Here is a 27615-nt window from a genome sequence, read left to right on the forward strand (position 1 = left end):
TACTCTTAAAAATAAACAAATATATTTTGTTTATATGATGCCACTGTTAATTTTTAACAATGTGTGTATAAACTTCAAATTAGTATGTTTTATCTCTTTCCACTTAATAAATATTATATTCTGAGGGAAAGTTAATACAGAGAACTCTAGATTTACCATTGTCTCCTAAAAATACAGACTCAAATCTATTTGTTTATTTTTAAAAATAAGAACTCAAGTTCTCATTTTTCATCTGTATAATTACTGTGCTAGCTTTATTTGACTCAAATCTAATGTTGAATACATGAATGTATGGAACCACAGAGATTTGAGACAAAATTTGCATCCTACTAGAACTCAAGCAATTTCAAATTCTTAGGAATATGGTAACTTTTTACCTAATAAAATAGAAATTTATCATGAATTTTCTATTGAAATTATTGCAGTAGATTTTTTTTTGCTTGCAGGGACATGTAGAAGTTTCTAGAATCAATCCTGAAGTAAAAACATTGACAGTACTAGAATTTACAGAATTTAGTATAAAATGAAATTTTTATGAATTTTTAACAAATATATTGGGAAGTTTAAAACTTTATCTAACTATTTGTATAGCTCTTGCTTCATATGAAACAAACTAAAATTAATAGAAAGTATTATTTTCTCAATATAAGATAAATGGACATGAGTACACTCTCTTTTGAATATAAACATATGAGAAAACTTAAATTTTATGAAGTCACTGTCAAATTTCGAGAAGTAGAGACTCAGAAACATAAATTTTAATGTTACTATGATCACAACAGAGCAATATATAGGTAAGCTTTTTCCCTTTTTATTAAAAACGCCACTTGATGTAATTTTTTTAAATTGTATTTTATTGGTATTGGAATATTGTTTCATTAGTATGATTATATACAAAATGTTTAATTATAGGAAATGTCACCATCTGTATTCCCATTATTTTTCATCGCATATCATGATTATTACTGAATATAGTTTATATGTAGGGTATGCAGTGCTAAAAGGTGATCCACATCCTGGCTTCAAGTTTATTAGATAAGCCACTGTCCATGGGGAAGTGGTAGAGAAACTGTGGGGATTCTGATTGGATAGTCACACGCTCCTAGTTTGGGAAATAAGTCAGGAAATTAATTTTGGAGCAAAGGTAAAGCAAAAAAGTAGACCCCAAATATGATTAGAATGCATAATAATCCTCTTTTCAGCTTTGCATGGAAAGTGTCATGAATAAAGTCCTGTAGTGTGGAAGATTAAAGTCACAGGTAACAAATAGTAGGAAGAATCAATATCATGAAAATGGCCATCCTTCCCAAGGTAATTTACAGATTCAATGCCATCCCCATCAAGCTACCAATGACTTTCTTCACAGAATTGGAAAAAACTACTTTAAAGTTCATATGGAACCAAAAAAGAGCCCGCATCGCCAAGTCAATCCTAAGCCAAAAGAACAAAGCTGGAGGCATCACACTACCTGACTTCAAACTATACTACAAGGCTACAGTAACCAAAACAGCATGGTACTGGTACCAAAACAGAGATATAGATCAATGGAACAGAACAGAGCCGTCAGAAATAATGCCACATATCTACACGTATCTGATCTTTGACAAACCTGACAAAAACAAGAAATGGGGAAAGGATTCCCTATTTAATAAATGGTGCTGGGAAAACTGGCTAGCCGTATGGAGAAAGCTGAAACTGGATCCCTTCCTTACACCTTATACAAAAATCAATTCAAGATGGATTAAAGACTTAAATGTTAGACCTAAAACCATAAAAACCCTAGAAGAAAACCTAGGCATTACCATTCAGGACATAGGCATGGGCAAGGACTTCATGTCTAAAACACCAAAAGCAATGGCAACAAAAGCCAAAATTGACAAATGGGATCTAATTAAACTCAAGAGCTTCTGCACAGCAAAAGAAACTACCATCAGAGTGAACAGGCAACCTACAAAATGGGAGAAAATTTTCGCAACCTACTCATCTGACAAAGGGCTAATATCCAGAATCTACAATGAACTCCAACAAATTTACAAGAAAAAAACAAACAACCCCATCAAAAAGTGGGCGAAGGACATGAACAGACACTTCTCAAAAGAAGACATTTATGCAGCCAAAAAACACATGAAAAAATGCTCACCATCACTGGCCATCAGAGAAATGCAAATCAAAACCACAACGAGATACCATCTCACACCAGTTAGAATGGCAATCATTAAAAAGTCAGGAAACAACAGGTGCTGGAGAGGATGTGGAGAAATAGGAACACTTTTACACTGTTGGTGGGACTGTAAACTAGTTCAACCCTTGTGGAAGTCAGTGTGGCGATTCCTCAGGGATCTAGAACTAGAAATTCCATTCGACCCAGCCATCCCATTACTGGGTATATACCCAAAGGACTATAAATCATGCTGCTATAAAGACACATGCACACGTATGTTTATTGCCGCATTATTCACAATAGCAAAGACTTGGAACCAACCCAAATGTCCAACAATGATAGACTGGATTAAGAAAATGTGGCACATATACACCATGGAATACTATGCAGCCATAAAAAATGATGAGTTCACGTCCTTTGTAGGGACATGGATGAAATTGGAAATCATCATTCTCAGTAAACTATCGCAAGAACAAAAAACCAAACACCGCATATTCTCACTCATAGGTGGGAATTAAACAATGAGAACACATGGACACAGGAAGGGGAACATCACACTCTGGGGACTGTTGTGGGGTGGGGGGAGGGGGGAGGGATAGCACTGGGAGATATACCTAATGCTAGATGACGAGTTGGTGGGTGCAGCGCACCAGCATGGCACATGTATACATATGTAACTTACCTGCACATTGTGCACATGTACCATAAAACCTAAAGTATAATAATAATAATAATAAAAGAAAAAAAAAATGTGCAAATTAGAGAATTTCCAGAAAAAAAAAAAAAAAAAAAAAAAAAAAAAAAGAAATACCTTTGGAAACTGTAATAGGTGTCTATGGGAATTTTCGGAATGCCCATGTTTTGATGAGAGAATGACTGATTAAATACTGACAGGTCATAATAAATCATAAAGCATCAGAAGGAACTAACATTATCACTGCTAATTTTACAGATGTCCAGTGAGATTAATTTGCTGGTACAAATGCCCCACTAGTGATTGGTGGCAAAAACAAGACTAAAACTTGTTTGTTGATCAGTTACATTAAATTCATAATTGAGGGCACTTACAGCTTATTTCGAGTCGAATGAAGTCTTTAATGCCAAGATTTTCTAGGAAAACTCCGGATAATGCTGTGGTTTTAAAAAAGAAGGAAATATCGGCACTGAATTCCGCATGGAAGGTAGGAAAGTGGAGGTAAGAGGCTTCTGTATAAAATGAGACGGCGTTCCAGAAGCGTCCTGCAAATGAGAAAATCCTTCAACATGGTTTATCGTTTTCAATGGGGTATGGGAAAGCACTAGGCATGTGGATAATTTTCAAGACTAGGGCACACTGCAGGGAAAAGGGATAAGGGAGTAAAAACATCTTGTGCTCATGTAATGCAGAGAGAAAGCTTCTTTCGGTTTAGTACTCACGGTCACCATAGCAACGCAAGGGACCAATTCTCCAAGCGGCTTCTGAGTTTGATCTGTCGGTATCAGTGATAACTATCTGAGTGACAGGCAAGTGGTCTTTGAAGGAAAGAAAGCCAGTATCATTTGTCCTGCAAAACATAAATTTAAGAAAAAAAGAGGACAAAATATGGATAATCTAGGGACTCTTTTCCATGACCCCTCTTTTCAGAAGTGATTTGGCCAGTTGCAGCAGGGTAGGGGCAGAGAGGGAAAACAGAAGGCCTTTCATCGCCTAAGTGTGTGTGAAGGGAAGGAATGTGAATTACAAAACCCATGGCTGGCGTCCAAAAACAAGTGAATTTTACATCTTCCCCACGTGTGCTTGTAGAAATGGATAGTTTACAAAGATGCTGCTTTTGGTGGCTAAGAGCAGCCCACCAGCTCAATGTGTGCTAATGTGACATTAAATCTCACCTTTCATTCCCATAAAGAGATCGGCTATCTCAGCAACTAACTTGAAACAGCCATCACAAATTCCACTCAAAAATCACTCCAAGGACTTGTTTCAGCCACCTGCCAACAGGTTTTGATCAACTTTAGATTTTTTTTACCACCTTTTAACTCGAGGTGCTTTGTAGTTACTGCTTCATTGCTTTTCATTTTGTTCTTAAAGATCTAGGTAGTTAGTGACTCTGGCTTTGTTTTTGTTAACCATGCAAATAAAATATTGACTAATCACCTTTGGATAAAGTTTAGAAAGAATAGGATAAGCCATTGGATATTTTCCCCTTTCGTTTAAGGTGGTGTTTTTGGACTCATGGTAAGGGCCATATCATTTGGCTGAGAAGGAAAAATTGGATGTAGGAAACTAGCATTGAATGTACAATGGTTTTGAGCAGAAATACACTAGGGGATAGGTATTTTTCCCCCAAAAAAATCCTATGCCGTAGGTGTCTTTATGCCCATTTACAAATGAGGAAACTGAGTCTCAGAGATATTAGACAGCTGGCCTAAAGTCACACCTCACACCACAGAAGAGACAGGGACAATGTCACATTCTTGGTATCCCCAGTATTTACCCCAGGTCTTTAAGGACACAGTTTTAGAAGTATACAGATGTGTTCTGGAATCTCAGTCTCCAGGTCCTAGCTGTGTTAGACTGGGCAAATAATTTCATTTTTGAGATCTTCAATGTGCTCAATTTTAAAATGGAGATAACATCTACATCACAGTGACTGATGGATTTAAAAGAGATTATGTAGTCACTTAGCATGGTGCCTGATCTATGGTAAATGCTCAAAAATGGTGGCAGTGACACTTATTTCAGTTCTAATCTTTGTTCTTGAACTACTCTGTGGCCCCAGGCAAGTCAATTTATCGTTTTATGCATCCACCTATGATTTTGTACTGGAGAGCGTATATTACACAGCACATGTAGAAAATTAAATTTTCAGATTTATTATCCAACTCATGAAAATGGAGAAAAACATATTAATTCATCTCGATTATGAATAAGTCAAATATTCACCTGTACATATATTCCTACAGATCAAAAGGAAAATGTAAAGAAATATACCATACAATATCTACAATTCGAATACCCGTACTTAGAGGCCATTCAAAGGATATAGAATAAGGCTTTTGTCTCAGCTTGAAAGTACATCTATGAATGTTGCATAGACACAGGCATGAATTTCAATCTCCACATTCCAGTATCTTTTCAGGCAGAGATTTCAAAGCAAATTCCAAATAGCCGAAGTGAAATGAAGACCAAACCCAAATCCTCTCCTGAAGAAATTCTGTATTGCTATAGAATTGTATGTCTCTCCATTTCCATTTTCAAGGTGAAAATGGTAGTTTCTAAAGTCTGCCCATCAATGCCAACGACTGCCTTTCCTATACACTCTGACATCTTTTCTACAAAAATTTGATATTTTTGTGTCAAGTGTTGGGATCTAAAAATAGCACTCTAAGAATAAAATTCTCTTCCAAATAACAGAGGAAATAAATCATATTTAGTCTGATAATGCAAGACACATTACTAAGAATACTTTCTACCTGAAAACTTAAAGTAAATTGCTCTCTAAAGCTGTCTAATGGGACAGAAACATATACAAATTTAAATGCCTACAGGGGCCAAGCGAGTCAAAAAGCATGTAAATCTAGCTTTGTGTTAGTAATAAATGGAAATTGACACAAAATCTCAGTGTCAGGGGGAAGGAGAGAGAAGTATAAAGTAGGTGTCCCAAGTAAAACAGACCTGTAGTACTCATTAGCAATAGGAAATTATGCTATTCTGTAGTATGAGACCAAAGAGCCAGGCTAGAATCTTAATGTAAAAATTTTCAATTTTTGAATATTGGCGATGAATTTTAAATTTCTTTAAAAAACTATAGTGGGAACCCACACTGACTGGACCAATAAACTGCATATGAAGGCTGTGTTGAGCCTATAGGCAATGGAGCCATCAAGGGGAATTTGCATATTTATTCCTGCTTTTAAGGTCATATTAGGAATATGATCGGATTTAATTAAATTTGTGAGTGACGGGTACGATTCCAACACTTCAAAACAATGGGTAGGACAATTGGTGGTGATGGTAGTGGTGATTGTCATGGTGGGTTTTAGTCACAATAAAAGGATGCAAATGATGGTGGTACCTATTAATAGGCAAGGAGTCTACAGCTGTAGATTTGCTTTCTTCATGCCAGGGTAAGGACTCTGAAAACTTTCACTTCCTTTGTAACAATGCACAAGGCCCTTTCTAAGTACAGTTGAGAGATGATTGTGTTGTATGTAGTAAGAAAGCCCGTCGCTGGGATCAGACGACATGAGTTAGAATCCATGTACCTCACCACCCTAGTTGTATAACATCAGTGAGGTCACTCTGGGGATCAGCTTTCTTATGTTTTAAATGGTTATAATAATAACAATAATTTGATATTGTTGTATTAATCAAAGAGAATAATGTATACAAAACAATGAACACACCAACTTGTACATAGTAGTGACTCAATACATAGTTATGGAAATTCTCATTGAAGTTTGAAATAGAAACATGACATACAAAGAATATATAAAAGGAGAACAAGAAATGGCACCCCACAACTGGAATGCATGAGCAGAGCAGCCAGACATTCTCGTTTATGGAGCCTACAAAAGCACATGGATTAGGCATATGATCCTTAAAAAACACTTTAGTATGACCTAAAAATAATAAAACACATGTGGCAAGAAAAAAAAATTAAATATTCTCAAGAGCAAGGGTATGGTACAGAATTAGTCAATGTGGTCTTCTCTAAGTTTAAATATCTGAATCTTGGTATTTCACCAAATTTAGAGTGGCAGAGTGGTGGGGGCAGGGTATCATTCAAGTTTGATGAAATGTCACAGACTGCCATTCATTTTCATCAACGAATTTTGGTTAACTGCTGCTTGGTAAGCTTATTTTAGTATATAATTTGGGTGACTTAACTATTAAAAAATACAGTGGGTTTTTTCCCCTCTTTTGTGTCCTTTCCTCTTTCAGTCACTCAGAAGTAGCAAATAAAACATTATATATATGGTAGACAAACAGAAAATTATAGGAAGAATTCAAGAACTCAGTTCCCTTTGAAGCCCATGTGTGAATCTGAGTGGATCAACCTCAAGAGACTCCACACCCCCTTCTCCTGAATGGGGTACATGATGTTTTTCATTTCTTATGGCTGCAAAGGAGGAATGGCCTGTAAGATGCCTGCAAGCAACTCTTCAAGTCTGCAGTGCTGCACTGATGCTTGCTGATAATTCTATCTTAGCTTTGTTTAAGGAGCAATTATTTTTCTTTTGCTTTCTTTCTCAAGGCTTCCAGATTTAAAAAAAAAAAAAAAAAAGACCGAGGAGTTTAGGTAACAAGAAGCTTTAAATGAGCTTAAAGGTCATTTGGCTGCCAACCAAAGCAAATGCAGGCATTGAGTGGTCAAATATACAGTCTACCCCAGGATAATATCCATCTCCCTGTGCTCCACACAGGGGTGGGCGGGGGGGACTGGACCACATCTGCAATCTTGTTTTTATTTCCTAACATAAGAAACAAGCGGTTAAGGCAAATTAAGTATGTATTTAAAATGTTCAGAAAGTATTTTTTTTCTATAAATGCTCCAGAAATCTGAAACCATAGGACTTTTCATAAACAGATACAAGAAAACAAAAGCAGGTCTTGGTATGTGAATCAGCCAAGGTTTACTCAATGTCACTTTACTATTAAGAAATTAAAATGACACTCAAGATGTTAGAGATGTAAAATTGATTTAAAAAATACCACAGATGAAGATTTTGGGAGTCATAATTTGTAGAACATTCCCTCAATATAAAGAAAGAAACAATTAGTGGTGCCATTATATATATATAAAATGAATACATATATATATATATTTCTAGAAATATATTTATACATTTCTAGATTGCCTTTGGTCTTATTGAGGAAGCAAGTAGATTAAAAGCCAAAACTATTAGACTATACACCATACTTGTGATTCAATACCACTTAGATCTTGATGATTCCAAAATAGATATCTCTCTTTCTCTGGAACACATCAACTGTTTGTCTTCTCCAACTCTTCAAATTTCTCAAGACTCAACTCCAGTTTCCTCTCAAAAATGTTCCCAAATGTTCTGTATTCTCTTTTCCTTCTCTATTCTAATTTTAATTTCTTGCATAAAATATTTTGTGACATTGATATATATATTGACTTGTGTGTGTGTGTGTAATTCTTGTTTTCCCTGTTGGAAAATGAGTAAATGTTTTGTAGAGAATAAGCTCGGCATTAATCAGCAATCTAGCAAAGGTATCTGCAAAGTCAGACCATCGAACCCACTGTGATTTGCTTTCTCTTGGCTTGAGCAATCCTCACCTTGTCCATGGCTAGTATTTTATCCTGAATCTCATCTTCTTCTGATTTCTCAGGGCACTTTCTCCTTCAATTAAGCTCTCTCTTTATGTTGTACCTTCAACTTCTCCCACTTTTTCTGCTTGCATGCTGTAGTCGTCCTCAACCCTATCTCTCAATCTGGTTACTTCCCTTCTTTTCTCTTCAGAGCCAAATTTTCTTCAGATAATTGCCTGCATTCTCTCATCTCATCTTTCTCTCATCTCATCTTCCTCTGCACCCTTTTCCTCCTCAACCTACGACAATTGGCCTTTTCCCCTTTAAGTCCACTGAGACTACTCTTATTAAATTGCTAGTTTCCATGGAACATGTCGGCCCCTAATGTCCTTCACTTTGTTACACCATTTTACATTTTACTTTTGCCTTCTTTGCTGCTACACACACACACACACACACACACACACAGACACACACACACATGTTCCTCCATGAATATATATTTATTTGACTATCTACTAAATCCTTCCCTTGGATGTCATCAGGCACCTTAAACTAAGATGTTGAACCTCCTTCACTAGTCATTTTCTCAGAGGTCAGCTTTCCCACCTGACTGTCACTCAACTCTGTGAATGACTTGCCCTGTACACCCAGTTGCAGAGATCATAAGCATAAGAGTCTTCATTTCTCTGCTTTTTCTTCCTTCCTCCCTCGCTCTTAATTAACAATTTCCACCAGTTTCACCTTCTTCATATCTCTCCATTCAACTGCTTTATCCTCATGCTCCTGGACTCAGTTTTATTTTGAGATCTTATGGTTCTGCCTAGGCTTTGGGGCTGGTGACATAGACTGGATCCCTGCTTCTAATCTATCCACTCTCTTAATTCCTATCATTCTTCTTATTATTCCAGGAAACATGTTTACATAATATGTACCATGATTCATACTTTATTGCTTAAAACCTTTTAAGAGGTCTCTACCTCTCACAGGCAAAGTCCAAATACCAAAATGTTTATAAAGTGGACAATAAAATTCTATTTTAAGTGACTGTTGCGTTTCCCAGAGATTAACTATTTTTTGAAAAATAAGATCCCTAAATTAGAGGCACTGCTAGAGTTTGAGGTTGCTGCTTTATAATGTACTGGTGGTTTGGGGACTCAGATGAGCAACTCATATCCTTGGAGCCTTTCCCTGGCCATGGGGGCATTGAAGTAGAGTGTCACACATGAACTCACTTAATCCTGAGAATAACGCTAGGAAAATATTGTAACAATTACCTGCATTGTACAGGAGCAATAACTGAGATTCAGGAAGGTGACGAAACTTCTCAAGGTTTATCATTTGCAAAAGGAAAGGCCAGGATTTGGACACAGATTTAGATGCCAAAGCATTTGCCTATAACCACCAATGTCTCCTGTGCGCCAACACGGGTCTCCCACCTGCCAACAGCAGCTCTCTCAAGAGTGGAAGCTGGTGTTTCTCACATTAGTCTGTGCCGCCTCTGGGCTGTGCTGGAATCACAGCGCCAGGACCTGAGTCCTCACACTGTCTTCTGTAAGTCTCAGGGTGACCATCCCCATTCTGTGCATACATGCTTTCTCCACACAAGACACAGCTCAATTGACTAGGTTTCAGTTTACTAATTTGCAATCATTTTCCAGCCCTGCATTCCCTGAGATTACACATGGATCACCTTGACAGGATTTCTGGGAGTCCATGAGCTCTTCTGTTACACATTCACAAGGAATCTCTTGGTTTATTTACACACAGGGCAGATCCATCAGTTACATGGTGAATTTTACCAATAAACTTTCAGAGATCAGCCCTATTTTGGGGAAAAGGAACCTCAGTGCTATTTCCTTACTCCACTTGAAGTTTGTTGGTTGAATGAACTTTGTGCTGGCGTGCTATTACTTCTGTTGTTTTTGTTCGTTGCATACATGCATATATACTTTTCTTTCTTTTCCCTTTAGTTTCTTTTTTTTTATTTCCAACTTTTAATTTCAGAGGTACATGTGCAGGATGTGCAAGTTTATTACATAGGTAAACGTGCCATGGTGGTTTGCTGCACAGATCAACCCTTCACTTAGTTATTAAGCCCAGCATCCATTAGCTATTCTTCCTGATGCTCTCCCTCCTCCCACTCCCCAGCCTCCTACAGGCCCCAGTGTGTGTCATTCCCCACCCCAATGTGTTCATGTGTACTCATCAGTCGGCTCCCACTTATAAGTGAGAAGATGCAGTATTTGATTTCCTCCACCAGTGTTAATTTACTGAGAATAAAGGCTTTCAGCTCCATCCATGTCCCTGCAGAGCACATGATCTCATTCCTTTTTATGACTGCATAGTATTCCATGGTATATATATATATACCATATTTTCTTTATCCAGTCTATCATTGATGGGCACCTAGGTGGATTTCATGCCTTTGCTATTGAGAATAGCGCTGCAATGAACAGACTTGTGCATATATCCTTATCATAGAATGGTTTCTATACCTTTGGGCATATGCCCAGTAATGGAATTGCTGGGTCAAATGATAGTTCTGTCTAAGTCTTTGAGGAGTCGCCACACTGTCTTCAAAAATGATTGAACTAATTTACACTGCCACCAACAGTGTAAACATGTTCCTTTTTCTCCACAACCTCTCTAGCATCTGTTGTTTTTATGTCTTTTTAATAGCCTTTCTGACTGGTATAAGATGGTATCTCATTGTGGTTTTGATTTGCAGTACATGCATACAGACTTTTCTTAGACATCGGTTTAACTTCTATAAATCAATGTTGCCTTTTATAGTTTATTTAAGATCAGATGAAAATGGAGAAAATAATAATAAAAAGACGGTTGATAAATCTTCGAGCTCTGACTCCATGCCACCTCTGCTGGGTGCACAAATTATTGCTAACTCAGCCAATATTTCCCAGAGATAGATATTCCCCCACTTTTAAAAAATAAATTAGAAACCAGAAGCTCAGAGAGGCTAAATGACTTAGGCTTTCTAGTTAATAAGTGACAAATCCACAATTTGTTCTTTCCATTACATAATAAAATATTACTGAGAGATTCATTACATTTTACATCCAGAAAATGACAATGATACTAGCAAAAATAGCTACAATTGGGTGTATTCTAAGTGTTATTACATGAATTAGCTGATGACACTTTCACAAAATACCTATAAGACAGATGTGCAAAGGAGATGGAATTATTTCTCCTTCTGCTACATGATGAAGGCACCACATTTTTAAAAAATGCAGACATTGGGATTTATTTGTAGTTCACAGAGAGCATTGCCATGGACCACAGAAGCAGCCCCAGGCAGAGTAGAAATGACAAAGACTGAGAGAATGAAAGGAGCAGGAAAACAGCATCACCAGCTTCCCATTCTGTCAGAGCTGTCCCCTTCAGACATACTTGGCTAAGAGTTCCAGTAAATTCTGATCAAGAAGAAGTTGTAAGGAATGTCTCTCTGTGTATCTGTGTTCTGACTGGTGAGTTCTGAATATCCCTGTGGTTAAGCCATCTCCTCAGGGAGAGGATCATTTCATGTAAATGCAAAATCATAATCTCTATAATGACTTTGAGTTTTATTTCTGATACAATTTTCCAATTGCTCAAATAATGAGACTTTGCAGACAATTCAGTGACAGTATATTTGTAAGGCTTGACAGATAACTGATGTAATAGAAAACTCAGCCTACGTTTTGTTTTCCACAAGATAAAAAAAAAAAAAGTATTTCATAGCTATGTTTTGTTTTCCAGAACTCATGGATGATAAGCTGTTCATATTAGATATTTTTCCCTAAAAGGTGGATAGGATGGTGGCATCATTAAATAAAAATAAAGAAAAAAACCCTCTTTAATGCTACGCTAGGCAAAATATCAACTATTTACCTCATTTAGAATTCTACAAAATAATGATGCGATATTTTGGTTTTGAATTTTCAACCTCTTATTACAAGTTCTTTTTTTCTATTTTCATATTTTTTTCTTTATCTCTTAATTGGGCAATGCCTTTTTATTCTTTCCATTGAAGTACATCACAAAACATCCTGCCTAAAAAAAAATGTAGGCTGGGCACAATGGTTCACTCCTGTAATCCCACAACTTTGAGAGTTTGACGCGTGAGGATTGCTTGAGGTCAGGAGTTTGAGGCTGCAGTAAGCCAAGATCACACCACTGCACACTAGCCTGGGTAACAGAGTGAGATTCTGTCTTAAAAAAAATAAAAAAAAAATTGAAACCCAGTCATGGGAACATTAGCATAAGCAAGCCAGTATTAAGTTACTCCAGAATGTATACTTTAAGAGTATATTCAATGACTAAAAGAGCAGAAAATAACTAGCAAGTGGAGCGCATATTTGGCCAGAAAGAGTGGATGAGGAGAGAGAAAATGTTCCATCTCCTCATTCATGCATCCTCTCATTCAACAGTTAATGCGTGGAGGACCCACCACGTGCCAAGCACGCTCCTCTCCAACGCAAGAGGCTGGCCCTTAGTTTGCAAGATGCGTGTGGGAATTCAGGGAATGAGTGAGCAAAAACCCACATAAACCCTTCCTAATTCCTGTCTGCCTAGAGAACAGGCACTTTCAAAACTCAGTAAGCAGTAGAGTAGTTCATAAACAGATTCATGAATAATAAAATTCAACCAACAGAGATTGCCTAATTTATTATTATTTTTAAATAAGGGATAGAACATTAGTGTGCCCTGAGGTGAACTTCTTATTTCTCTCAGAATTCAGGACTGGGGCCCCTTCTCAAGATACTACGTGGTCTAAGTTGCCCTTAATGCACGGAGCCTGGGAATCTCAGAGGTGAAGGTTTTGAGGAAACTGAAAGAGTTCTGAAAGATCAAATAATGACCCGGGTGAGGAAACAGCAAAATTTGACACCACTAGGAGGCATCCAGCATCATTTCATTCTGCGTCTCATGGGAAGGGAATGCAGGGCCCTTGGGAAGGGCAATATCCTGGGGCCTGGATTAGACATGCATTCACCAAAACAAAAGCTTATTTTGAAGGCAAATGTTTACAAAGATAACTTTTGGAACAGGAAGTTCACTTGTAACTACTTTTTAAAAAATTAATCGTTTAATTGAACAACAAAAATTGTATATATTTATAGGGTATAAAGTGATGTGTTGACATATGTATAAATTGTGGAATGGCTAAATCAAGCTACTTAACATATCTATCCCCTCACATGGAAACAATCTCAGTGTCCATCAGTGAGTAAATGAATAACGAAAATATGTATATAACCAATGAACTACTGTTCAAGCTTGGAAAATTAAGAAAACCCTGCCCTTTTCGATAACATGAATGAACTTGGAATATGTGATGTTAAGTGAAATAATCCGGGCATAGAAAGACAAATAACTACTTTTGATAGCCAGAAGAAAATCAATCTGTAGCAAAAGGCATGTAGGTTAAAATTTGGTAAGTATTTATTGTGAGATTGTGAAACAGGAGTAATGGCTAACAAGGAAGTAAATTTCAACTAATCCTATCATGGCTATGGCTTGACCTATCTAAAAATACATTGGTAAAAACCTGTCTAACAGAAATCATTCACCCATCGTTCATTCATGAATTTAGCAACATTTATTAAATAATTTCTCTGTAACAGAAAAGTAGAACCAAAAACTAAATAGTAGCTTAAAGCTCCAGGATTCCATGTGTTAAAAAGATAACATCCCATAAAAATATTCTATTCTTTAAGGAAAAGAATAAAAGATTTTCTTTTTTGGATTATCAGATGACCAGAATTTACACCTTACATCATTTTCCTTTCCTATGTTTGCCATATCACTTTATACAAGGGTACGCTAAGGGCAAGAGGCAAAGAACAGAGTTACCAAAAATCAAATAAAAACTTCTGTACTTTCTTCTAAAATAAATAAAAGAATGTTCTACTGCTAAGTAAAAGAGCTTCACTTTGGTGCAACCTGGTTGTTTGAATGAGATGACTCTTCATTTGGGCCACGGGTCATCATCATGAGGGACACTGTGCATTCTCTCTGCCTTCTCCAACATGCTGCTCCACCAGCCTTTGATCCCTCTTGCTGGATGACTGTTTTTCCACCTTCCACACAGCCCAACACTCTCCCGTGCTGTCTCCAGGGTCTGCAACCCGGAGCTGTCACCAGAGTTTCCTTTCTTACTCTCAACAAGCCAGCACTCTAAAGTAGCTGGTTCAGAAACTATCTAGTTGGGAGGATTCCTAGAGATTGAATGATTATGTTGAGAGACGTTCCTTTGCAAATAGTCATTAATCAGTAAAATTATTATTCTTTACATGTTCCTTCATTTATTCCTTTTTCATTACAATTTAGTGATTTGGCTGGGATAGAAACCCCTAGGAAATCAGCTAATTCCGATGGGTAGTTAAGGCTTTCCCCTTACTCTAAGGAAATGTGCTTTTGAGGTTCACTGAATGACTTTTTTTCTCTCCCCACCCACCTCCATATTGTGAGCTGTGTCACTTTCACTCAGCCCTACAACATGCACTCATTATCTTCATTTACTTGGGTCTTATTGAAATGTATGTTATTCAGTTACAGCAGCTTATTAAAATAGAACAAGACGGCCATGGTTGAATGCACCTATAGTCCCAATGCTTTGGGAGGCTGAGATGGGAGGATTGCTTGAACCCAGGAGTTCAACACCAGCCTTGGCAACAAAGTGAGACGCTTACTCAAAAAACTAATAAAACAAAACAAAAAATTATCAATCACCGGAGGCTTAGAAGATGCCCCAGTTTCCCTAAGCACCCTGGCTTAGCAAAAAGAAACGTGTGCTGCAGTGATGTGATTTGAGAGACTGTAGGAGAGTTCTCTCTAGCATCCTCACTGGCTATTATTCAAAACCCCAACATTAGCAGCTCCTTTGACATAATCACTAAGGGCATCCTTAGATTCAGTTAAATGTCTACTCTGCCCCTTAGTCAAGCGACCTTAACCAAACCATTTATGATCTCTGAGCCTCAGTTTCTTTTTTTCTGGGGAAAAGAAATAAAACCAACCTGAAGAGTAATTGAGACGTTAATATGAGATACAGTATATAAAATATTAAGAACAATTCAGGATATGATAGGTAACATTTAAGTGACAATACTATCTAGGAGTTGTAACATATTAAACTGCTATCCACTGGGTGCTATAAAAGGCCAAGTCAGTTTTCTGGTTAATTTCACAAGAGCAAAAACTTGAGGGAATTTTACAAGGCAAGAATATCCAAAGTTTCTCTGAGGCACACAGAGCACCACTGATATAAAAAGAGGTGTGGTGGTCTAAAACAAAAATTTTAAATGTGTGGAAAGTCAGTTGTCAAGAAATAAGTTGCATGTATGTTGAAGTTGATTAACTATTTCACAAGTGTTTTAGCTTTTGTACTTTTCCTTTCTGCAGTAAATAATAGTGTTTGATAGATAAATGCATTTTCACAAAGATGTGCCTGGTGTCATGTGTGAATACTTATCGTATGCCCGTAATCCTTGTACAGACAAGGCTAGCTCACTGTTATTTCCATAAAAGGAGCTTCATAACCTGGATTTGACTTTCCTCCTTTCCTTTATCTTCTGTACATTTCTCATATGATGACTGTGCAACAATCACACCAATATATTTGTGGTTTAAGAGGCTGGTGATTTTTATATTATTTTAAATTTCCCCGCCGCACACAGATGATCCCCCTACCCCCACCCCCTACTTGTAGTACACCAGTTTGTTTATTTATTTAACTAGCTGCTTCTGCTCCTTCAAAACGTAACTGCTGCTTCTCTTCACAATCTAAATTTCCCAGCTCATTTCTACCCCAGGTTCAGGCACATCTGTGCTTATTTCTCTCGCCAAATTTTTTAAACCCATGTATTTCTATTAGGTTGGTGCAAAACTCATGAGAGTTTTTGCCACTACTTTTTTTTTTTTTTGAGATGGAGTCTCAGTCTGTTGCTAGGCTGGAGTGCAGTGGCACGATCTCGGCTCACTGCAACCTCCGCCTGCCGGGTTCAAGCGATTCTCCTGCCTCAGCCTCCTGAGTAGCTGAAACTACAGGCACGCACCACCACGCCCGGCTAATTTTTGTATTTTTAGTAGAGAAGGGGTTTCACTGTGTTGGCCAGGTTGGTCTCGAGCTCCTGACCTCGTGATCCGCCCACCTGGGCCTCCCAAAGTGCTGGGATTACAGGTGTGAGCCACTATGTCCGGCCTTGCCACTACTTTTAAATGGCAAAAACCACAATTACTTTTGTACCCACCGAATAACTAAATAGCATTTTCTTTCCAGTGTTCTGAGGGTTCCTCAAGGGCAGGGACCGTAATGCCCCTGACTTTCTCTGCACAACAGACTATCTGTCTGGCACAGAGTAGGCACTAAGTAAGTAGGTGATAAATCAGTAAATATCTGATAAAGTAATACATACAGATGCTTCTATAATAAAGTATTTATAAAAACCCTTTATCACAAGCTATGACTTGCACTAAGACAATGAATGAAACTCAGAAGTGTTGAATCAGAATCTCAGTCTCTACTCCCTCTTGATCAGAAACTTTCTGATCTTTTCTCACCTAGACTTTGCCCCAAGATGGTCAACGTGCTACTCTGGGACATCCAGGAGTGAGTCAGGCATCCTTAAGAGGAGAAGTTCAGTCCTTTTCTTTTGACCTTTGATAGGCTGATTGTTGAACAGGACCTTATCTAATAATAAATTCTGGTGCCTAAGCGAGGTCTCTTGCCACAGAAAGTGGCACTGGATGGAAAATTGTCCCTGGCTCTAAAGGAAATGGAAAGGGTCATGAAATATGTAATAACTTCTGGAGTGATCAAGGTGAGAGAAGACATTATGAAGAATCCCTCTGAGCTCACTCTAGATGATGAAGTGAAATTACCAGATGAGGGGTTCAGAGGATAGTGAAACATTGAGCAAGTCAAAGGAGCGAGCGGCTGGGAGCGGAATGGAAGACATCAGTGGAAAGTTTTAGGAAAGGAGACACAGAGCACTTCAGACCAATTAAGAGATATAAGGCCACGCTCTTCCCTGCCCCTCAGTGTGCAGTAATTTAAGCCTGGGTCAGTTGTTCCCAAGAAAGAGGAGACACTGAGGCAGTGTTCAGTAGGCAAATGTCCTATAAAGAAAGGGGTAAAAGAAAAGAAACAGTGAGCAAAGATCAAGAAGGCAGCTAAGAAAGGACTCAGAGTCTGCTGGGAGCGTTGGCTCACGCCTGTAATCCCTGCACTTTGGGAGGTCGAGGCAGGAGAGTCATGAGGTCAGGAGCTCGAGACCAGCCTGACCAACATGGAGAAACCCCATCTGTACTAAACCTTAGCTAGGCATGGTGGTGTACACTGTACTGCCAGCTACTCAGGAGCCTGAGGCAGGAGAATCGCTTGAACCCGGGAAGCAGAGGTTGCAGTGAGCAGAGATTGCGTCACTGCACTCTAGCCTGGGCAACAGAGCAAGGCTCTGTCTAAAAAAGAAAGAAAGAGAGAGAGGAAGGAAGGAGAGAGGAAGGGAGGAAGGAAGGGAGGGAGGGAGGGAGGGAGGGAGGAAGAAGGGAGGGAGGGAGGGAGGGAAGCAGGGAGAGAAGGAAGGAGGAGGGAGGGGAGGGGAGTGGTCAGAGTCAAGAGTAACTAGGGGGAAGCACTTCTACCTATTCTAGCTCCTATATCTGTTTCTTTGATTATACACATAGTGTCTAATATGCACTGTGAGAGTAAACTTATAAATCAAACGAATGAGTGAATCCAAGCGATTGGGAGCAGATGTTTGAATATGTTTTATGGCAGCACAACCGTCTAACACTTCAACACACCTCCCAAGCTCATAGGTGCCATCTTGTGATAATTCTCTTCTTTAAAGATTGTCTAAATTAATCTGTTCAACTAACTACCACTGAATGTCTTCTGTAGGTCTTGAGAGGTGTAATGTTTAAAGAGACATGGCCTCCACCCAGGACACAAATCATAGTTGGTTTGTACACATCCGCAATAATGAGAATGAATTCGCTGCAGGATAAAGTGGGGGCTCACAGAATGCAGACGCCCATTCTACCTGTGGTTAACTATATCTGATTTTACCCATATGAAGAGGCAAAATTCATTACCATATAAATTCGGCCAGCTTGAGTTTAGAGAAGGTACTTGGGTAACCTGCCCTGGTGCCCAAGTAGCCCTAGCGTGTTCTGAAGTGATAATTCACATCTCCTAGGACCCAATGAAGAGAAATGCCTGGTCCTTTCCTTGCTGAACTGATATTTTGACTTAACCTTATATTTTATGTGAAATAGTCCTTGCTGTTAACAGTTTTAGGAGTGAGTAAAAATACTAAAGGGAAATTTGGGGATTAAGACTAGCTTAACATAAGAATTTTTAATTAAAATTAAGTAGCATTTGATGAATTAAGCAAAATTGCTAAGCCAAAACCAAAGAATGCTTTAAATTCAGTCAAAACAAAAGTATATTTGGAAATGATCTGTACATATTTTCATAATCAATACAGTAAAAACCTAGCAGTTCACCTGGAGGATAAAAGAAGAGTAAATGTAATGGGCATGGAAGCTTCAAACTAAATTCATTTTACAGAAGTAAGTTGGTGTAGGAGACTAAGAAACTCTGGCTGCAGAAATAGCTGATTTCTAATTCTGTATCTATCATTTGACAGACATGTTTGACACTGGGAAAATTATTTAACATCTCTGCAATAGATACTACTCAACATTAAGAAGCAAAAGTAAGATAATTATATGAAATTTAATAGATGCTCAATAAATATACATTTCCTTTGCTATGTGTTTATTGGTAGCAAAAGGGAAGGCTGGTGACTGAAACATCAATGGGAGCATGAAGAAAGAGCCTATATAACCCCACATCCCTATCTCTCTCACTCTCTCCCTCCAAAACATATAGTCCACATATCATAAATACCCTGACTCAATCGCAAAGCTCAATATTGCATGCCATTCCTTGTTTGAAATGGGAAGTTCTGAATATAAGAAGCTGATGGGGGCCAAGTGCGGTGGCTCATGCCTGTAATCCCAGCACTTTGGGAAGCCGAGGCAGGTGGATCACGAGGTCAAGAGATCAAGACCATCCTGACCAACATGGTGAAACTCTGTCTCAACTAAAAATACAAAAAAAAGAGCTAGGAGTGGTGGCACGTGCTTGTACTTCCAGCTACTCAGGAAGCTGAGGCAGGAAAATCGCTTGAACCTGGGAGGCGGAGGTTGCAGTGAGCCGAGATCGCGACACTGCACTCCCTCCAGCCTGGTGACAGAGCAAGACTCTGTCTCAAAAAAAAAAAAAAAAAAAAAAAGAACCTGATGGTATGACCACATGCTTATATGTGCCAAACATAAGTTATCATACTGAAAACACTAGAATTTACCATTTTTAAAGTTAAAAAACAAAAGTCACTATCAGGGGAGCTCCAGTTTGTATCAAATTTCTCATCCATGTCCTTCTGTCTTGTGGAATTTTATGCATCAATTAATGTGCTTTCTCTATAATTGCAGAAAGATGGAGATTCTCATTACCATTCGTCCTTGTCAGCGTCGCAATTGCAAAAGTGCTGAATGTCCAGGCAGCTCTCGTCTAGGCCACACTCACACTGCTGGACCCCAGGAGGAGAACCTCCCCAGTAAGGGTGCTTTTCATTGGACCGCCCAATCCACCAGGTAAATGGAGTTCCATCTGGAAGACAAGATATTCCACCAGTCAGGGTAGGGCAAGCCTGAAGTAACATAGGGGATGGCACAGAAACTGAGCTGAAAATATCTTGGAGAATAGATGTATATAGATAATTTCCTTCCCTTCTTGTCTTCTTCCCTCCATCACTTCCCCCCTTCCCTTTGCTTGCTTTCTTCATTTCTTTGTTTCGTCATCTCACTTTTTGTTCCTTCTTTTTCCATCTCTTTCTCTCTTTCTCACTCTTTCTGTATATTTAAATTTGTATTTCTACACCTATGTGTGCCCATATATGTACACACACAAACGACATTTTCATCAGAATGTTTGTATAGTCAAATATTGATGAATGGCAATGTTGAGAGGCAGTGTCATAAACTTAAATTCTTACCAGATCAGGCATGATTGAGTAAGTTAGGTCACAATTTAAACCAAAATATTTTAATATATGAATTTTAAAAAATAATAACTTTCTTTTAAAACTACCAAAGAGAAAATTGGAGCACTAGGGCCAAGATTAGCCTGACCTCTGTCCTCAGTTCTGGGTAGACAATGAGGAAGTTAGAGACTCAGGTGAAGAAGAGGTTGGCTGTGTAAGAGGGCTGGTTCTGATGGCCTCGCATTGATTTCTCTCAGGATAATAGTAGCCCCGCAGTTGCCATATCCTCTGATTTTGTTTTTTAAAAAGAAGTCATAAGTTCCAAGCTCAAAGATTTGGGGGAAAAAAAAATAAAAGCACTGTTAAAGCTGGTATTATGTGGACCCAACAAACCCTTGTGAAGGTTATATTTAACCCACATAAAGGTGGTATGCAACCTGTGATTTCCAGTCTTTATAGCTAACTGGAAACCATTTTTGAGTCATGTCCTTGTCAATTTTTTTCTTTACAAAATGTAGTTTAGTGAAATCTGTTGGATTTTTTATGATTGAGAATATTTCAGTAGCTTAGAATTATCATTCTTAAAGTGATACTGCATCCAAGACAAGATAGGCAGGTGAAAGTGTTATACATCATTAGGCTGAAGGATGTGATGCCTGGGCTCCCTTTGGTAATTGTCTTATTTGTGATTGATATACAACAGGTGCTTAACATGTGCTTATTTAAAAAATGAAAGAAATATTTATTAAGGGCCACTTTATATCATTTGCAATTTTACAGTGAATAATAGCAATTGTCTGAGTATGTTACAAGGTTGAAATTTTGCCTAATCAAGATTCTAGATTACATGCATATTCTTATGTACAAACATAAAAATCCCAATTAATCTCTATACACAAAGAGCAACAACTTTCTCTTACTTGCCTCCAGGCTATCATCCCCATGAAAGCCACTGAGGTAAGTAGGAAGAGACCAGGCAACCTAAAGTTTTCGTTAATCTGAAGGTCATGAGAAAAACATACAAAAGGTACTTTGAAAAGCAGCAGCATTTTAGGGGTGCTGATTCATGAAGCAGAGGGCCTGGAGGACTACAGTCATCCCAACATGGCACTCCACACTCTGCCTAAAGTAAGTTCAATTCCTATGTCATCTTTAAAGTTAGAGTTTCAATTACAGATGTCTGTTAACCAGTGTGTTCTTTTAAAGAATAATCATAAACAATAAGAATTCATTTTCTTTAGTTTCAAATAACTGTAAATCACTGTAAAATACTACACATGAATTGCTTTCTTCCTAAATCCCTGCTCGGGTGAGTCAACCATACCTGGCCTAGAGGACTGGCAGGCTTATTTGGAGCATGGAGCACATTCAGGACTGGAGTAAGCTTAGGTGGGTCATCACAGCGTGAGTCCAGCCAGCATGAGGGTGAAGCATTTTGTATTTGAATACATTTGTCAGTGTTGTCCTTGGGCCCAAGAATGGAAAGAAATCTCTCAAACTCTCCCTCCTTCCAGAAGACCAGGCCTCTACTCTCAGACTCTAGAATCCGGACTACACAGTCAAATCCAATGAGCAAGAGTTACTTTGTTTATGAACTACCCGAAAGGCTATAAGCACATTAATTGCATCGTTACTAATGGTACAAGCTCTGAACGGCCAATTTGTGTGCAACTTCTGGTGGATGTGTTGCTTCTAGTAGATTTACCAATTCTTATTTGGTGTTTTCACTCTGTAGAAGTTCCATTAGCAGCCCAACTCTTAATTCTGTTTTGAATCCATCACCATCTTGCACCACTTTGGCCTCTTAGTGCCTTCCTCCTAATGTCTGGCTTAAAGGTTGAGAAGTTTAAAGGTTAAAAAATGTTTTAACCAATTGACTCGCAACAAACAAGAAGAAAAAGAGAGAGAACAAAAAACTATTTATGTATATATGAAAACCGGAGGATTATTGCTAAATTTTCCCTTTAGATGTCCCATCTTTGTATCTTGGTCCCTGTGGAGTACTGGAGAGATTATAGCAAATGAAGTTACTGAGGATCAAACAGGGGTTTGACTCGCCTCAAGTCTTGACTCTAACCATGTAGTCAGGAAGAAAAAACACAACCTAGGCTGCAAATTTTGGCCATTGCAGAAACTGAACTTTTTCTTTCCTGACAGGAGGTTCTTTCAAAAGTGAAGAAACAAAGCACGATTATAAATATTTTATTTACAAAATATGCATTCATTCAACAAACATTTACTAAGGATTCATACTATTTCAGACACGTTTATAGGCACTTGGAATAAATCACGTAAGAAAACATACCAAAATAAAGAAACAAACAAAACATGCCCTCCCGGTCGTTACATGGTAATTAGGAGGAAATGACAATAATAATACTTAAATAATCTAGTATTTAGAGAGGGATAAAAGGTATGTTGTATTAGTCCATTTTCATGCTGCTGATAAAAACACACCTAAGACTGGGTAATTTATAAAGAAAAAGAGGATTAATGAACTCACAATTCCATCTGACTGGGGAGGCCTCACCATCACGGTGGAAGGCAAAAGACATGTCTTATATGGACAAGAGAGAACTGAGTGCCAAGTGAAAGGGGAAACCCCTTATAAAATCATCAGATCTTATAAGACTTATTCACTACCACGAGAGCAGCGTGGGGCAAATTGCCCCCATGATTCAATTACCTCCAACCTGGTCCCTCCCACAACACATGGGAATCATGGGAGCTACAATTCAGGATGAGATTTGGGTGGGGACACAGCCAAACCCTATCATATATAGAAAATATAAAACAGGCTAAGGAGAGCAAGTGTGCTGTGAAGAAGGTGTGTTGCAATTTTAAACCATACCAGTCAGGAAAGACTTTGATGAAAAGATACCCTGAACAAAACTCATAGGCCACGGATAAGTCACCTGTGGCCATCTGGAAAAGCTCACTGCAGACAAAGTAAATGAACAACATAAAGAACAAATCAGGGCATTGTTTTAGAATCTATGGCTAGGTTTTTAAACTGCACTTTGAAAATGTTGCAAATGTTCCAATAGGAAGGTTTAACAGGAAAAAATATGGGTAGCATAAAACAGATAAAATGGAACTTAATTGATCAGGTTCTTGAATAGAAGCTAAGAATTTTCTCTGCCTGTTCCAAGCCAAAATGTATTTATTATGAAGATGCTGGACTGCCACAGAATCATAAATATGAAACCCTGCCCAGCTGGCTGCCCCCGAATGCTGAACGCCTAGAGACCGATTCAGTCGACATGCTGTCTGCACCATCACGACCTCCCTGCAAGTATCTTGAGCTGCAACCCCTGTCTCCCCAAAGATGAGTTTCTGCAGCCCCAGTGTCTGCAAAAAAGAAGGTTCACATAGAGCCTGCTTCCTGGGGCTATCTTCTCATCAGAGCATCTCACAGGAGGGGCTGATGGGTAAAGCACAAGTTGCATGCTTGAGTCCCAGCTAGAAAGGAGATTGGGGATTTAAATTCTGACTTCTTTGCTGTGGAGGCAGGACTCACAACACATTTTCCCCTAATACAGAAATTTTATTCAAAAGCTAAGCAGACACTTAGTGTCTCTTAATGGATCAATATTTTAAATCTCTGAAACCTCTATTTCTTCCACCAAATGGGGTTATTAATCCAAATATAAACCTATTCGGATGCTTCTGATAAACAAAGAACTCTATGAAATCTGGTGAGCAGGGCTTAAGGAAGTTCCACAATTTTGCTTTGAAAACCAAGAAGGCACTTCGCTTTGACAAGAAGCAAATGGGGAAAAATTCTGTCTACCCCCCAGCTGCCTGCATGTGACATAGGTATCTCTCCACGATAGAGGTCTGCGTTATGCACTGTGCTTCCGGGGCCTGGGGCTCTGGGGATTTGTGAGGCCAGCTCCTTGGCTAGGAAGCCAGAGTTTTCATACACAGCCCCAGCAGCCATGCAATGCAAGGACTTCCACAAAAGAGCCAAGATTAAGAAAGCAAGAGGACTGGGACCTGATGGGAGACTCCTCCAGGAACTCCCAGTAGCAGCCACAAAGCTCTTAGAGAGTTGGCAAGGTCCTCTGTAAGCAGGAAATAAAAAATACAACTGAGGAATTGCATGAGTTTACATTACTTCTATGCAAATATTATTGTCATATGACCTCATGCATATAAACAAGGTATGGGAAAACTCAAATTACATATATATGTGTGTGTGTGTGTGTCTGTGTGTGTGTGTGTGTCTGTGTGTGTATAATCTGTTTAATACATATGTGTATATATAAATCCTCCTAAGAAAGTATTTGTTTTAGAGTGTACACAGTAAGTGATCACAGAAGGTGATCTTACACACTGTCACACAATAATAATACTATAGCACAATGTAATGTCAGCATTGAGTGCTGGAACCTTCTCAGGATCTCCCTACCCCAAGTTTCAAGCGGATAACCATGAGTGTGTTTTGCTTTGTTGCAGACAACATGCAAACTGAGAGGCACAGTTTAAGCCCTGTAGCTGCCTTCTTTTCAAATGTTCAGTGTCTTTCTGAGTTTTTACTCGAAGTATTTTTATGGACCTAAATTCTTCCCCAATTTTAAAGTAGAGTATTTGACAAACAAATTAAAAGAAAAAAGTTTGCAAAACTACTATTTAACCCATTTGGCAGAGCAGACTGCATAAGGGTATGTTGTCTTAGGTCTGCCTATAAAACTCCTTGGCAGTGAACTTCCCCCAGTCATTTCAACATGGTGAGCCTCTTCCCCTCTTAATCAGTGTAGACGTAAAGTCTAAATATCTTCACTGCTTCTCCACTGCAGAAATTTCTAGCTGTTTTACCTCCAATTTAGATTGCCAGCTGCAGGTTTCTATTTTTCTACTTATCCTAAACAGGATAATGCATCATAAACTTGGAAAAGAATTATCTCAATTGAGCCCCAAAAGGACAGAAATAAAAATAAAATTGCATACTCTAGAATGTATTATAAAGAGAATGTAAGTTTGAGGAGGGAATGTATGTGTGAAAGAAAGAAAGAGAGAGAATAAGGAGGAGGAGGAGGAGGTAGATGAAGTAAAAGCAGGAAACAATATTGCATCCTCATTTGTTAAATCAGAGATTTCAGCCCATATAGACTCCTTTATGAGCTGTCTCAGAAAAGTATTATACTTGAATTTAAATCATTCCAGCAGATCAAGTCTAGGGATTTTGCTAATGAGTGGATAACCACACTATCCTGACCCTAAAGTTTCCTCAAGTAGAATATGTATGTATTATATGCAGAGAAATGGTTCAAAGACAGAGAAAATATATATGTTTTATAGAAGACCTAAACACAAATCTAATTTGTACATGCTTAGTTCAAATGATGATTTTTATAATGTAAGAAATTGAGGAGAATTCAAACAGGTTAGTTGCACAATTGTATGACTTAATCATTGGGAGCTACTGAACATAATTCAAATTTGAGATCTCTCTGTAATCTTGCAATTGTTTCAATTAAAGTCTTGACAACTGGAAAACAGTAAACACAACAGCTTCCTGGTGATAACTACAGCTACGGCCAAGAGAATCTGGCCACTTTCCATTGCTATGAACAGTCCAAGCAAAATTCCAGACAATATCAGAATGGAGCTAGAAAGTTCCATAGATGTATACAGACAGTGCTCTGTTGAGCTGTTGTTGCCTTTGTGCTTATTGTTTCTCTTTACATTTTTCTAAGTTTAGATGTAATGTATTCTCATAGCCTTAGATTCTGGCAAACTCAGTATGCCAACAAGAAGAGTTTTAGTTCTCATTTCTTTTATTCATACAATGTTTGAAGTTGTAGGAGTAAAAGAAATTTGCTGCACCGATGAGCAAATATATGTGGGTTTATGGGTGGAGCAAACCCACTGCGCCACTTGATGTGAGGCTTGGCCTTGCTACTTGTGTAGCTCCATGGAATGTGTGCAGAAATGACGATGGTTCAGTTTCAGTGTAGACCTCAAGAGGCATGCATGTTTCCACCTGCCCTTCCAGAGCTTCCTTGAAATGACCCTGGGAACATGCCCCAGCAGGTCATGACCTCTCCAGCCACGGCCCCAGAATGTAACTCAGGAAGCACAGTTACCCAGTGGATGCACAGACGAGTGAGCGTGAGAATAAGGACTGCACGTTGTATGTCACTGAGCTTTGGTAACTGGTTATATAGCATTTTTGCAATAATAACTGATAAAATACAAATTAGGTATAAATCATGTGAAAATAAATTCTGTAGGGGTTATAAAGAAGTACATAGAAAGATCAATGATGGCTCTAATTTCAAGGTGTTTGCAATATGGTTAGAAACCCCTACTGTCTTTCCCATCTGCCCTTCTTGCTTCCCATATGTGATTTACATAAACCCAATCTGGGTTCACCTGGAGTCTGTCCCAACCCAGCCCCAATGATTGGCAGTGTAAACTGACTTCCATGCCTTTGTCCCCTTCAAACACGGTGCTTGGCTGTCACTGCAATGTAGATAGCAGTTTTCCATGATAGTAATGGTCCTGCCTCATCTTTTTAAGTCTCGATGCCACTTACCCATGCATTCAGTTAAAAATTCTTCATAGAACTTTGAATGAACTATTCTCACAACTGGTCACTTAACTGTAACCTAAAGAAACCAGATCTTGTACAGCTTTCTCACAGCCTCTGCCCATAGAATGATGCAAAGTTGAAAGTTTGTGTGTGTATGTGTATGTGTATACACACATATATAATTAATTATATGTAAATTAAATATATTCATATTGTATAAAATTACTAATTCATATATAAATTAAATATGTAATTCATAAAATTATATAATTAGATGTAATGATGTGAATTGCATATATTATATTCAATGGTTTAACTGTATGCTGTGAAAGGTCACGGTGTAATATGTGAGTGATATAAACTTTAATGAACTTTTGCTACCCTAAAAGAGCTCATAACACTTAGAGGAAGGAGGCCCTGCACACAGCTAAGAGTAACGAAAGTCAGAGTGAGATCAGTGCCAAGGAGAGCAGTTAATAAAATTCTAGAAAAGCCCAGAGTAAGAAACTATGACTTCTCACCAGGGGTCGTGGCAACAGTTTTATGCAAATGGTGGCATTTGAGCAGAGGCTCAGAGACTTGGTGTTGAGG

The 27615-nt window shown here is 38.4% G+C and overlaps 1 protein-coding gene across 1 annotated transcript in view; it reads right to left on the reverse strand.

Moving 5' to 3' along the window:
- Nucleotides 1-27615, reverse strand: part of CNTNAP5 (contactin associated protein family member 5) — an 874937-nt gene that overhangs the window by 162891 nt on the left and 684431 nt on the right. Inside the window, exons 14-16 of the mRNA XM_054478744.1 lie at nt 19954-20110; nt 3578-3705; nt 3230-3400 (exon numbers count right to left, since the gene is read on the reverse strand). Coding sequence (XP_054334719.1) covers nt 3230-3400; nt 3578-3705; nt 19954-20110 — 456 coding nt within the window. The remainder of the gene's footprint in view (nt 1-3229; nt 3401-3577; nt 3706-19953; nt 20111-27615) is intronic.

Source organism: Pongo pygmaeus, chromosome 11 (assembly GCF_028885625.2).
Source record: "Pongo pygmaeus isolate AG05252 chromosome 11, NHGRI_mPonPyg2-v2.0_pri, whole genome shotgun sequence".
Classification (NCBI taxonomy): Eukaryota; Metazoa; Chordata; class Mammalia; order Primates; family Hominidae; genus Pongo; species Pongo pygmaeus.